Here is a 12,677-nt window from a genome sequence, read left to right as displayed (position 1 = left end):
CCCCATGTCAGGACTAAAGGCCCTCAAGGAGGGCAGCTGCCTTTGAGGTAAGCCTGCTGGGTTCTGGTACAGGCTGTGCCCTGTCCAGTGAGCTGAGGACGACATGGGCCATGAAGTCCACCAACAGGCACAGAGGAAGTGACCTCACGCCCATCACCAAAGCTCAGAAGTTGTTCCTTTATGCAAGTGGATTGCAGGAGATACCTGTGGGAGGCACCTGCCAGATAGTCATTCACAAACTTCAAAAGTAGGGCTAGGACAGGTGCAGTCAGCTGTGAAATTGGGCTCAGCACATGCTCACCCCACCCCCTGCCCCCAGCCAGGGGTCTGAAATGAAAGAAGTGCTGTAACACTGTCCAGACCTGTCCATCCATCTGCAGAGCCTCTGCCTTCTCCAGCCCTCAGGGGACTCCCTGTGCTGGCTGCTCAGTCCCCACTTTCCCCGTAAGTCCCCTGGCCTGCTTAGCTGTCCAGCCCCCTGCTCGAGGCCCTGGCTCTCCCTCTTCTTCCTGGGCTCTTACCCTGCAGAAAGTTCCCCACAGGCTGGCTCAGATTCCATATGTGCTGCTCCCTTAAACACATCTGTGGGGTTGGGAAGTTTGCGGGGGGGGGGGCGGGGGGGAGAGACCTGGGCAGCTCTGCAAGGTTGGGTCGATACACACGCCCAGCTCCAGAGCAACATTCCTTCGGAGCTGCAGGTTCTCACATCCTATCAGGAAGTACGATGGCAGAGAAAGCAGCTGCCAAGAGGGACGCTTCATCTGAGCAGCTTTTTAGTAAAATCTCCAGCACTCAGCTGTTCCCGTAATGCTTACATCCTGAACTATACTCCACACTGGTCTGGCATCAGAGCAGTACCCAGTTTTCAGTGCACCCAATTTGGATTCCAGCTCACTGGAGAGCCTTGGGCTCGTCATCACCTCACTTCTGGGCTCTCATCTGCCCACACAGAAAAGAATACCTGACTCCTGTTTTGACCACTAAGTAGAATGTTCCCCCTCTCCACCCAACAAGCAAGATACTGAGGCATTATTCAAAGGACCCTTCTGCCAGTTACCAAATATTTAGTTGCAATGAGACAACTTTTCTATCCACGCCACGTCAAATATGCACCTGAACTTTGGAATCCTCAGGCTGTGGTGGGGTGACCTTCCTGACCCGGGCAATGAGGGACAGTGGTCTAAGGCAATGCTTCTCAAGCTTAAATGCACAGGTTAGCCAGGAAGAAGGGTGTCCTATTAGAATGCCACCTCCCAACAGCACCTGGAGGTTCTGGTCTAACAAGCACCCAGGTGGTTTTGGTTCAAGTCCATGGAACACAAGGTTCCAAAGAACCAGGATGGTGGGTTAAATACTCCCTTTTCAAAAGCCAAATGGTTCTGGATTAGCTTAGCCTTACTCCTGCTGTCCCTTTTACCTCCAAAGAGCCTTTACTCAACAAAGACATTCCTTACGTAAAACAACTTAAAGAGCCAGACAAGCAATCTTCCTTGAGCCTTCTCATTAACAGGGGTCAGTTCCACAGACACTGAATAACTCAGCCAAGATGCTAGGGGCAGTGTGAAGTCCAGAACACAGCAGAAGCTCAAGGCTGCCTCCCCTGCAAATTATTTCTCTAAACCTGAAGACAGGCTAAGGATTCCAACAACACTTGTGTGCCCCAGGCTGATGGCAAGTTGTTCCCCTCCACCATGTGGGATAGCACCATCCTCCACAGAGGGGATGCAGCACAATACATCTGCAGGGCCTTTTGCACACATTTGTGCAATGCTGCCATCTACAGATGCTTAGAAACACCTAAGATTGTAACCAAACCTCACCAAAGATGAAAAGAGATTTTCAGCACTGACACAAGTGGCTTCAAATCCTCAATTTGGCTTAAGCGGAGTCTGCAGTGTTAAGCATGTACTAAAGGAATTTTGAGACAATCACACCTTGGCTAGCTCCTTCTAGAAGACCTCCCGTACCCCATGTAAGCAAAAACTCAGAGTGGGAAGGGTGGCTCCTGGTCAGCCACCCACCACCCCTGGCACTTCCTTCTTAGCCATGCCTGCTGCAGGCCTCCGCGAACATGCAGAACATGCAGTGAGCACTTCGGCCTCTCCATGTTTTATGCAAGCGCTTAGCAAGTCAGAGGCAGCTCAGGTTAGGTCCTACGCAGCCAGGCCAAACACACAGCCCTTCCACAAGGGCCCCACAAGCTAGATTTACCTTCAGTTGCACTGGAGGGAAGAAGTCTGACGACATCTACACAACAGCCTCAACTGCCGAGCCTCTCTGCCACAGCCAAAGACGTGAGCCACTGTCACCTACGCCCCGGGCAGGAATAGAGCACCAAGAAACAGTCCACATGACACTGAAGCATAGACAAGACAAAGTGCAGTTTTTAAAAGGAAGATTTATTTGACAAGTTTCACTTAGCGCAATACACCTAAAAGGAAATCACAATACAATGAAAGATTTAAATCAAGGCCTCAGAATTTCATACAAACACCAAGACCAAAATCCTAAAGTATTGGTATTGCGTCTCAAATTTCCCCCATTAACTTAAAAAAAAAAAAAAAAAAAAAAGAAGCTTAAACTTACGTGCCTTAGAGGTTATTAAATGAAACTAGAATTAACAAACATGCCAAATGTTTTCACTTTTAATTGTAGACACAGCTCCTATATTGAGTTTTACAAAAAAAAAAAAAGCATGTCTTTCAACATGCATCCAAACAGTGTTCAATGTAATGTGGTATAAGAGCAACATTTAACATAATTCAACTGCTTTAACCTAAATACACTTACTGCTTAAGTACATCCTACTATATAACTAGAGAAAAGCTGAAAATTGTTTAACAGTTATAGTTTACTCGGTTGTTACATCCTAGATGAAAGTTTGTGTTCAAAAATACTGAACCTTAAGTCTTTAAAACAATCCTTGATTTCCACTTAGAGTAAGCATGAATCACAAGCTTGTATTGCAAAACTGTTAAACTTTTTTCTTTAAAAAATGTTGACCAAGAGTCAGTGATCAGGATCAATTACATTCCCCATCCACCACTCATACTGGACATGCTAGACATCCCTCCCATTCCGTTCACTCCCATAGATGCACGGCTTCCACTACTGTAGTAGCTGCTGTTCACTGCTCCTTGGCTGCCTGCAAAGAGATCAATATGACAAGTCAGGAGAATTACCAGATTATCAGTCAAATAAAATATAGCATTCCAAGAAAAAGTTTAAAAAGTATACGAGTACAAATGGCTGCTGTCCAAGTGGCGAGAAGCATGTTTGGGAAAGGGGACTCCCGACTCCAAACAAGTCTCAATTAACCCCTTTTCTCTGCAGTACCAACTTGCCAGACTCTCGTGCTACCATTTAATTGGATGCTTCAGGATCAACATAGAAAATTAAGTTTAAAGGAAAACTAGTGTTTTTCAAAAATTGCAAAATTACTTCATGTTGTTTTTAAAGCTAAACAAGGCATTTAAAAAAAAAAATTTTACCATAAACATTCACAATGTGTCCATCGAATGGCATATATGAATAGGGAGGACAGGGGCAGTCTCTTGCTTTTCCTATTCATGGTGGGCAGGAAGTGAGACGACAAAAGTTGGACTAAAGGCAACTCACTGTGCCCAAAATGGCAGCCTCCATGGAGTTAAGTCAGAGCCATTGACTGCTATAGAAATAGTGTTATTACAACATATCAGTATTTGCTATTGGGAATTTAAATTATATTTTTTGAGAAAATATTTACCTATGCAATGTTTGATTGAAAATCACTGGAGTTTTCCTGTAAAACTTGGTCTGCAAAAGGATTTTGTAGGGTAAGACTATAATACCAAAATCACCATTCTTTAGACCAATTGAAAAAAAAAATCAAATAAAAGCAATCCTAGGATAAAACTGACTAGTAAATACGGTCCTGAACCCAACCACCATTCTACTTTATAAAATTCTCCCTCCATCTAAAATGGATTTAATGCTAACGAAAAGACAGAAAAAAAAAAAAAAAAAAAAAAAAAGATGAACAATTTTTTTAATAAATGGAGGCAGATGTTTTCTGGCTTGACATTATTCCAAGTTGCAATGACTAATAATTTATACAACACTCCCCCTCCCAAAGATTGGTTCTGAAAATTAAGCTATTAAAAGAACAAGTTACATTTGGATCAAAAGCATATTATTTGTTAACCCCAATTTCACCAAAAAGAAGCCTGCATATTCCCCCAACTAAAGAAACCTGCCTAAAACTTATCTCAAGTATACAGAAAAACACACTTACCATATCCACTCATGCTGCTCTGGCCGCCATAGCCGCCTCCATAACCACCACTCAGCTGCTGACTGGCTGGGCCACCATAACTGGACTGGTTTGCTGTTAAGTTAAGAGAACATTAGAACCCTGTGCCATATGTAATGTGGTACCTGGTGGTACCGGGCTTGTAATTCTAAATCTATGATTTTCCAGTCTTTTGATTTTATATTACTATAATCCTCTGTCTCCTTCTGCCTATTGCCTATGACCAAAACTACCTTTCTATCCATCGTATGAACTAGTCAAACATTTATAAACCAAAAGGCCAACAGTATGCACATCAGCAGGACTAAATGCACATGATTCCATAAAGTAGAGGCATTTTGAGAAGACCTTAGGATACTGCTTAACTGGATTTAGTGGGGTTTTACCCCATAATTTATACAGTAAGGTTATGTCAATACACAGGTATAACTGAACACCTAATTATGCCCAACTATGCCCAAGAATTTATTGATCCTGTGCTTTTTAGTAATTTTAGACTTATACTTCATAAAGACAACCGAACTAGTTTCTGCCATCCCCTCCCCCAAAAGTACTTAAAACTAGTCATCTAAACAGTTTTTACATTAACTCACAAGGATTTAAATAAGCCAGACAAAATTCAAATTGAAAACTCTTTGCCTAACTTAATTATGCTAAACTCATTAAAATATAAATTAACTTAACTTATATAATCGACTTATATAGATATGTTTTGGTTTTTAAAAAAACTAACGATATTTACACAAGCCCATGCCTCCCATCATTTGGCTACCATAAGCACCACCGCTTGCTCCTGCTGTAGAATTCAAGAAGAGTTCTACATATCTGTGTTCTGAAATGAGAGAAAAGGCATACAAGGTTAGCTTAAAAAAAAGACACTAAAGTGATATTTACACAAACCCATGCCTCCTAGCATTTGGCTACCGTAAGCACCACCGCTTGCTCCTGCTGTAGAATTCAAGAAGAGTTCTACATATCTGTGTTCTGAAATGAGAAAAAAAAAAGTTTGAAAGTCTTTGTTGGTGAAAGAAAGAGAGAGAAGCACTTTTAAGTTCTTAAACAAGTAGATCTGTGAACTTCAAATACTTTTGGTAAAAAAAAAAACAAAACCTCTAGCTGCTTCTCAGGCAATTGGACTATGCACATTTCAAAAACCAGCCTTCTGATTTAAACATTCATCTAAATTAAGTCTGTCAATTAAGGCTATAATTCAAGTCCGTGTTCTCATCACAAACCCCTTCCAATCCCACTAAACCCACATTTTTTAAACACAAACCAAAGAACTAACTCATTATCAGACCGAATTTCTCATACATCCCTACTATTTCTCTATCACAAACACTGGTCACTCAACCATCTGTAGAGACCCCCGGCCAAGACACTTAAATCTCACTTACGCATATTTGCTTTGTCTTTTGACATAGCTGCCACAGCATCTTCGTGAGTTGCAAACTCGACGTCTGCTTCACCAGTTACTCTGCCATCAGGACCAATTTCAATGTGTACTCTCACAGGGTTCAGCGGTGAAAAGAACTAAATATAAGTATTTCAGAGAATAAAGTCAAATCTCTATTGTTAGAAAACACAAATTTATAGCGTACTGTTTCACTTAGACTAAGAACCAAGTTTTTAATGCTCTCCTGAAATAGACAACCTGTAAATTTATCTTACACTTACATTATAAATGTCATTCTCAGTAGCTCTGTAAGGTAATCCCCGCATGTGTACACAATGTCCTGTTGTGCTCTGGAAAGTAGAGCCACCATCCCCGTATCTGTGATCAGACATTCCTGAAAAACAATAATTGAGGTCTAGATGGACAAGAGTGTAAGTATCCTTTAGTTGAGAAATTCAATTCTTACCTTACCTCTTCCAAATCTATCTGACCCAAATCCATAGCCATCATTATATCCATTATAATCATCATAGCCTCCGTAACCTGGAAGACAAGAAGTACAATCAATCAAATGAAAACAGTTACACAAACAACAGACCTTGTGGTATCTGCATATTGACGTACCTCCTCCATAAGCACCACGTCTCATCCGTTCAAAGCCAGCTCCCCTGCCAATGCTGTTATACCCTCTGCCAGCTCCAGGTCTGTCATAGGGACCTGGCCGCTGCATGGCCATAAGCTTTCGTGGTGGATCATAGTGAGTTCTAACTTCAGCTCGACTGCTCTTAAAGATTTCGATATACCTAAAGCATTGTTCACGAAGGAAAGGGATGGGGAAGGGAGAAAAAACATTAGTTCATTTCATACAGGTATTTAGTTACACAAGAAAACAATGTAGTCATAGCCATGAAACTGACTAATATTTAAAGCCAGATTTCTTATATTTGCATAGGCAATGACCAGAAATTCACTCAATTGTAAGATTTAATGTAAATTGTATTTATATAGTATAACTCACTCCTCTGAGGCAGAGAGCCCAACCTTAGGGGTAGAGAGGAGTACTACAAATAAATGTTTTAGGAGGGAAAGAATTCCACTCAACTTTCAACATTTCATGTCTTAAATCCATTGGCATCATGTATAGCAAGTGGGCTAAAAAGCCAGCCTCCACCAACAGTCTAGCCCACACTACACATTTTCTTTCGCCAATAATACCCCAGGCCTATGCTTTTAGTAGAAATCAGCATAGGTAAGCGCATGCTTCAATGAAAAATAGTCACAAGCAAAGAGAATAAAACCTTTTGTGACAATTTCTTGAAAGCTATGCTTATTAATACATATGCAGAATATTTATACAGCAAGAAAAAGTTTGTTGCATTTCAACTTTAAAAACAAGATCAGAAAGTATCACATTTTCTTATGGTAATATTAATTTACTAGGTGGGTGTTATTACAGCTAAAGCCAGGTTTGCATTAACATTTTTTAAAGCCATAGTCTCTCAACTCTATTGATTAGAATTAGGAATCTTGGAATCTTACAGTATCGTAAGGGAGACCAAATTAACTGGGGACAATTTTAAAACCTAAACTTTAATCTGAATGCTTTATGGGACTTTAATATAGGGAATTTGAAAATTGTGGCAAAACATCAATTGGGACTAGAAAATAGGTTTTTCTTCTAAGCAGAGAGAATATGGATTTAATTGTTTACCATAAGAAAAGTGACAAATCCAACCAACCATCCATCCCCACCTGTGCCCTATTCTTTCCTTGTGTTTCTTTAGAGCCTTTTCAGCTATTTCCTGTGAAGCAAACTGCACGAAGGCCTCCCCCGTACTCCTCCCCTGGAAGTCCACCGGCAATGTTATCCCATTTGGCACGATTTCCAACCCTTCAACCCAAGGACAAATAACCCCAGTAGGGGGGCAATATTAACATCACAAGCCCAGAAATGATTCTTCTTATAGCTTTAAATAAACCAGAATTTTAACTTTAGGTGAACGGTATGCTTTCAACAAGTACTTTTTTACATATGCATTGTAATATGAAGTTCCATTATTACAAAGTATAACTCAATTCTTAACACACCCCATGGCACAGTATGTAAGAAAAAAACTTGAACACAGGATGCATTAAGAATTCAACAATTAACACTCTAATCTATGCAAATTAATGTTGAGAATTACACAAGAATTTAATAAAGTTTCAAGCATTAAATACAACAGTTACTATACTTAAAACACCTTTTACCTCAATTTATATTTCAATGTTCTAAGTGGAACTTCAACTTTTAAAAAAAAATTACACATTTAAACATTTCATATACAAATTGAAACATTGCTTAAGTCATATAATTGACAAACATACAATCTAAACTTTTCAACAAACAACTGATCTACACAGCACAATCATGCACTCTTATGCTCTAATAGTAGTATGATTCACTTCTGGAAATTCCGTCTATGAAAAATCCTTTCCGTGGATACATTCCCAAGCTTACAAAAAGGGCTTAAAGCACTTTCCTAGAAGATATGAAATTATGTTCATATTTAACGTTGACAGATAGCATTCAATTCTCACCAATTTAGACAAAAACAATCAAAGCAGACTTGATTTCAAGAATTCTGGCAAAATATTAGGACTTGATACATATCTAAGTCAAGATTTTCATACATACTATACTGAACCATGAAAGGATTTCTTAATTCCACTTATCACATGAGTATTAAAATAGTACTTAAAATATATGATCTAACATTCTTCTACACATGCAATTTTACCAGCTCTTCAGCATAAAAACATTCAAATACTTTAGGCCCAGAACAGTTTCAAAATACTTTCTTTATTTCAGACAATGAGACTACATTCAAACTACTCTTACATTAGATTTTAATTAAGTTCATAATTCCCTGGCTACAACAACCAGTTGCTTCCGTATTTTTTTTCCCCACTAAGAGTTAGGCCATTAGAGATGTTTCTGGGCCCATGACCCAATTTGTCTTAAAACATAGGCACTTGCCATAAATCACAACAACCTAACTCAAACTAATCTAATGTTAAGGGATCTTACCTTTAACTTGAAGTACTTTGCTGAACAGCATTGTGAGGAAGTAGTTAAGCTGTTGAGGACAATCCTCAAAGATCTACTCTGAACTACAATACTAAATATAGGCAAAGTTAGCATTTTCAAAGTACTTAATTTCCACCTTTAAGATGGGCTTAAATTATTTGAAGGTCTCCAGGAAGAAGAAAACATTTAATTCACCTGTATATACTCACACCTGTTTAAATATCTAAGCTACTCAACTTTAAGGTCTATTAAATCACATGTTGCCAGAAGCTAGCCAGAACTCACTGCTCAGCAACAAACACAACTACATACCTGAGAAGAACTGAACAATTTCTTCCTTGCTACATCCAAAGGGGAGTCCTCTAAGCCGTACAAAGCCATCATTGGCCGTGTCAGGACTATTTGGACCAGTATGCTTCAACACCCAATCCATTTCAACGTTGTTTGACTTGAATACTGAAAGAGGTGCTTAGAATTAGTCAATTTTGGAAAGTCAGAGAATGAAGTTCAGACTTCCTGGGTCTTTAGATAATCTAGGAAGAGCTGCCATAAACTCCCTTAGATGACCATTTCCATGCGGTCAAATACCTAAAATTCAGAAGGGGTAAGATAGAGCTCTATGTGTTTAATGTTTTTATTTACTGTTACTAGGGCAACATAAATCAAACCTTCAACATATCTGTGTCCCATAGTTTCTCTGTCTTTTTTCAGGGCCAATTTGACTTCATCTTCTGATTCAAGTTCAACAAAAGCCTCGCCACTCGGTCTGCCTTCTCTGGTGTAGATGAAACGAATACCTTGAGCCCCATTTTGAATTTTGCAGTCTGGAAAGAAAACAACCGTTAATACAGAATTTAAAACTAAAAACGAACAAACAAAAAAAAAAAAAAAAAAAAAAAAAAACACCTCTGGGTGATATAGATGAAACGCCTATTCATGCTCCACTACAAACAGAGCTTTTGCAAAGCCTAGAATGAGCAATGTTACCAAATCCCAGAGCCGCTTTCTAGAACTTAAGCCGTTAACTTCTCCCAAACTTCCTTACTCCCTATATGATACATTCCATTACCTCAAGAAAACCCAAAATCCAAAACAGTTTAACAAAATTGATTTCCAAGTCTTCTCCATTGAACATCCTTTGAAACCCCTCATAAGTCTGGACTTTGATTTTATGGCATTTTCTGGGTACTGTTTCAAGTTTTGGTCCAGGGCACGTGGTTTTACCTTACTAGCAGCAACATTACAATTTCTCCTGTGAATCCAAATTTGCAGGGCCAATACTCACCTAAGTGGGGATCAATGTTAGCAAGCTAAAATGCTCCAAGTTGCACAGCTGAAGCCAAACTCAGTCTTGCTCACCGCAAGGTGGCTTCCAGTGTACTTGGTTCTCGTTTTACAGGTCGTTTTCCGTTACCCAGGCTAAATTCAGACAGTAAGTCAATACTACAAGTGTCCTTCCAAAACCTGTAAATTTCTTCCAAATGTATCTTTATCAGCCTAAACTCACACTAGCAATGAGAACAAGGACATTCTAGTAGAAATTATTCAGAAAACCTACATACTGGAAAAGAGCTACACAGACAAGTAAATTTCCCTGGGCTTCAGTGTCCTCAACTGTAAAGTGAGCCAGATCAAGAACTAGAATGAGCAAGAACTCCTCACAATTACCAAATCTTGATTTGGAAAATTGTCTGAAATTAACAAGTGACATTTTAACTTTCTGAAGTCAAATACCCTGCTTCAAGAACATACCAAAATTGGGAGTAAGTTGTTACACTTCAAGGTTTTGCAAAATGTTAGTATTGTTTGCCCAGCAACTGGGCAATTTTCTCAAGATGAAGAGAGAAATCCCATTTATCCTTTCGAAAAGATAGCCGTAGAAGACTAGTGCTTAAACGTAGGTAAAGCAAACAACAAAAAAAAAAAATCAGCCAGAGAGGCCGCACTCCCCCCAAGAGGACTCGGAGGGCGGGCGGGGCTTTCGCAATTTCCATTGCGTAACAGCGGCCAGCGGGGCGCGAGCAGCCCAGAGGGAATGGCTGCCTCCCGCGCCCCGCCAGGGGGCGCCCCAGGCCCCGCCCGCCCCGCCCTGGCCCGACCGCCTCACGGCCCGCCTGCCCGTCCGCCGGCTCCGGCCCCGAACTCCCGCCTCCGCTTCAAACTCACCAGAAAAAAAACGCTGCACTTCGTCTGCTGAGCAAGACCAAGGCAAGCCCCGGACCTTCACCACGAATCCCTCTCCGCCTTCGGTGCCCAACATCATTGTCTCTTAGTGGGTCCTGGCGTGCAAACAGACTGCAAGGCGAGGGATGAACGTCAGAACAGGGAAATGTTAAAATTCAACAGCCCTCCGCCCTCGAGGCGCCCGACGGTCCGCGGCGCCCGAGTATGAGGCGAGCCCGTGCAGACGCCCGAAACCCAGCAATTCCAACACCAACACCTCTTTGGCCAACGGCCGGGAGCCCGAAGCCGCTGTGGGCACCAAGTACCGGTGCCCCAAGCCGAGGGGGCCCTGGCCTAGCGCCAGCGTGGAGGCAAGGAAATGGCGGCGGCCGCTTCCGCTCCGCCTCCTCCGACATCTCACACAATAGAGTCGACGCGGCCTGCAGGCCTCGGCGGCCCCGCCGCTACTCGGCGAATTACTTCTGGCTTCTAGTTGCAGCCCGCACCTTGCCAGGGCCCCACAGGCACTACCGAGGGCTAGGGATAAGCAGTCCTCGAAAAAATGACATCCTCGGGGGCCGCTGGGTAGCAAACACAGAGCGACACTCACCTACCTGAACACACGACTTCGGCGTGGCTGAGAAGAAATGGCCAACGGGCGCCTGCGCAACCTAAATAAGGCCCTTTGAACAAGCTCTGCGCACGCGCAGCTAGGTGCCCGCACCGCCCCCTTGCGTCACACAGAGCTCAGACGCATGCGTAATTTCATGAACGGGCCTCCCTCTAGGCAACATATGATTGTGCGCACGCGTTTTGGGCTCATTCCCCCTCCCACCTCCATAAACCCGCCGGGCTTTCTTGCGCCTGCGCCATTCCGCGATTATTGAACTTCGAGCCTCTGCCGTTTATGATTTAGTTTCATGCGCATGCGTCTTCCTCCAAACAGTTCTGTCCCCTTACCCGCCAAAGTGGGGGAGGGGAATGGCGGCAATCCATCCCTGTAGTAACTATATGAAAGGCAGTCCCGAGATCCGGGATGTGGTACGGTGGCTACGTTCCTACCCCTACTCTAGCCTATTATCCGCGCTCCGGGCTGACCTGAAGGGACAGCCGCTCCCCGCCCTGGCGCCGCCTATACCCGTTTTCTCCCTAGAACCAGCCTATGACCACCTGGGCCTCTCCTGGGGGCTGCGACACCGGAAGCATGTCCAAGGCGTATGTGCCTCCGCTCCCCTTACCTGCCACCGTCGGGCCTGAGGCCCGGACCCGCGCGGGGTCTCCTGCGCGTGCTTCAGTCGCGTACCTGGCTTTTGCCCTAACGAACTCGCACCCACGCGACCCTCCCCCCCCACCCCCTGCGGCGCTCAGTAGGCAGGCCCCGAACGCCGCGGGGCGCTGCCACGAGAAAGGGTGGCCGGAAGCCGTGTCCCACTGCACTTCATCAGCGCCGGACTCGGCTCTCCTGAGCAGGTTCCCGCTTAATTCTTCCAAGGATAAGTGGGTACTATTAAGTCCCTTTCCTCGGTGGAGACGCCGGTCACCCCATGTGAGCATATGGCACAAGATGAGTGGTGTTCCTGGTCCCCACCAGCACTGCAGGGAACTTACCTGCTTGTCCTCTCCACCTCAAACCTACGCACACAGGCCATAAACAAGTTAGCAATAAGGTAGTGTTGGACAGTTAGTGAAGGCCTCTCTGAATGCCACCATGAAAGGATTTGGGCGAAATCCTTGGGCGAAAGTTTGTTCCTGCCCAA

General features: G+C 43.1%; 1 protein-coding gene across 8 annotated transcripts; it reads right to left on the bottom strand.

The window, feature by feature from the left end:
• Positions 1-2,378: 2,378 nt before the first annotated feature.
• Positions 2,379-12,240, bottom strand: HNRNPH1 (heterogeneous nuclear ribonucleoprotein H1). Of its 8 annotated transcripts, XM_042982154.1 has the most exons (14): positions 11,535-11,617; positions 10,924-11,052; positions 9,426-9,581; positions 9,070-9,213; positions 7,440-7,578; positions 6,312-6,490; positions 6,159-6,230; positions 5,969-6,102; positions 5,689-5,824; positions 5,216-5,275; positions 5,034-5,123; positions 4,274-4,366; positions 3,746-3,795; positions 3,059-3,145 (listed from the first exon to the last, which is right to left on the bottom strand). In XM_042982154.1, the coding sequence occupies exons 2-13, from the start codon at positions 11,018-11,020 to the stop codon at positions 3,746-3,748; spliced, it is 1,350 nt and encodes a 449-aa protein (XP_042838088.1). In that variant the 5' UTR covers positions 11,021-11,052; positions 11,535-11,617; the 3' UTR covers positions 3,059-3,145. The 8 variants fall into 8 exon arrangements, with proteins under 8 accessions (XP_042838069.1, XP_042838077.1, XP_042838059.1 ...); XM_042982135.1 differs by lacking the exons at positions 3,746-3,795; positions 11,535-11,617 and adding an exon at positions 12,159-12,240 and having other exon boundaries at positions 2,379-3,145; XM_042982143.1 differs by lacking the exons at positions 3,746-3,795; positions 11,535-11,617 and adding an exon at positions 12,091-12,112 and having other exon boundaries at positions 2,379-3,145.
• Between the last annotated feature and the right edge of the window lie 437 nt (positions 12,241-12,677).

The sequence above is a fragment of the Panthera tigris genome, chromosome A1 (assembly GCF_018350195.1).
Source record: "Panthera tigris isolate Pti1 chromosome A1, P.tigris_Pti1_mat1.1, whole genome shotgun sequence".
In the NCBI taxonomy this organism is placed as follows: Eukaryota; Metazoa; Chordata; class Mammalia; order Carnivora; family Felidae; genus Panthera; species Panthera tigris.
The sequence above is the reverse complement of the archived record's forward strand: the minus strand, read 5'-3'. Positions and strand labels throughout refer to the sequence as shown.

Excerpts from the sequence above, each read along its gene's own strand:
- HNRNPH1 (XM_042982135.1), bottom strand. The coding sequence starts at position 11,020 with ATGATGTTGGGCACCGAAGGCGGAGAGGGATTCGTGGTGAAGGTCCGG. Across the intron at positions 9,582-10,923 it reads AGTGCAGCGTTTTTTTTCTG|ACTGCAAAATTCAAAATGGG; the intron begins GTGAGTTTGAAG and ends TTTTCTTTCCAG. Across the intron at positions 6,231-6,311 it reads ACGTGGTGCTTATGGAGGAG|GTTACGGAGGCTATGATGAT; the intron begins GTACGTCAATAT and ends CTTGTCTTCCAG.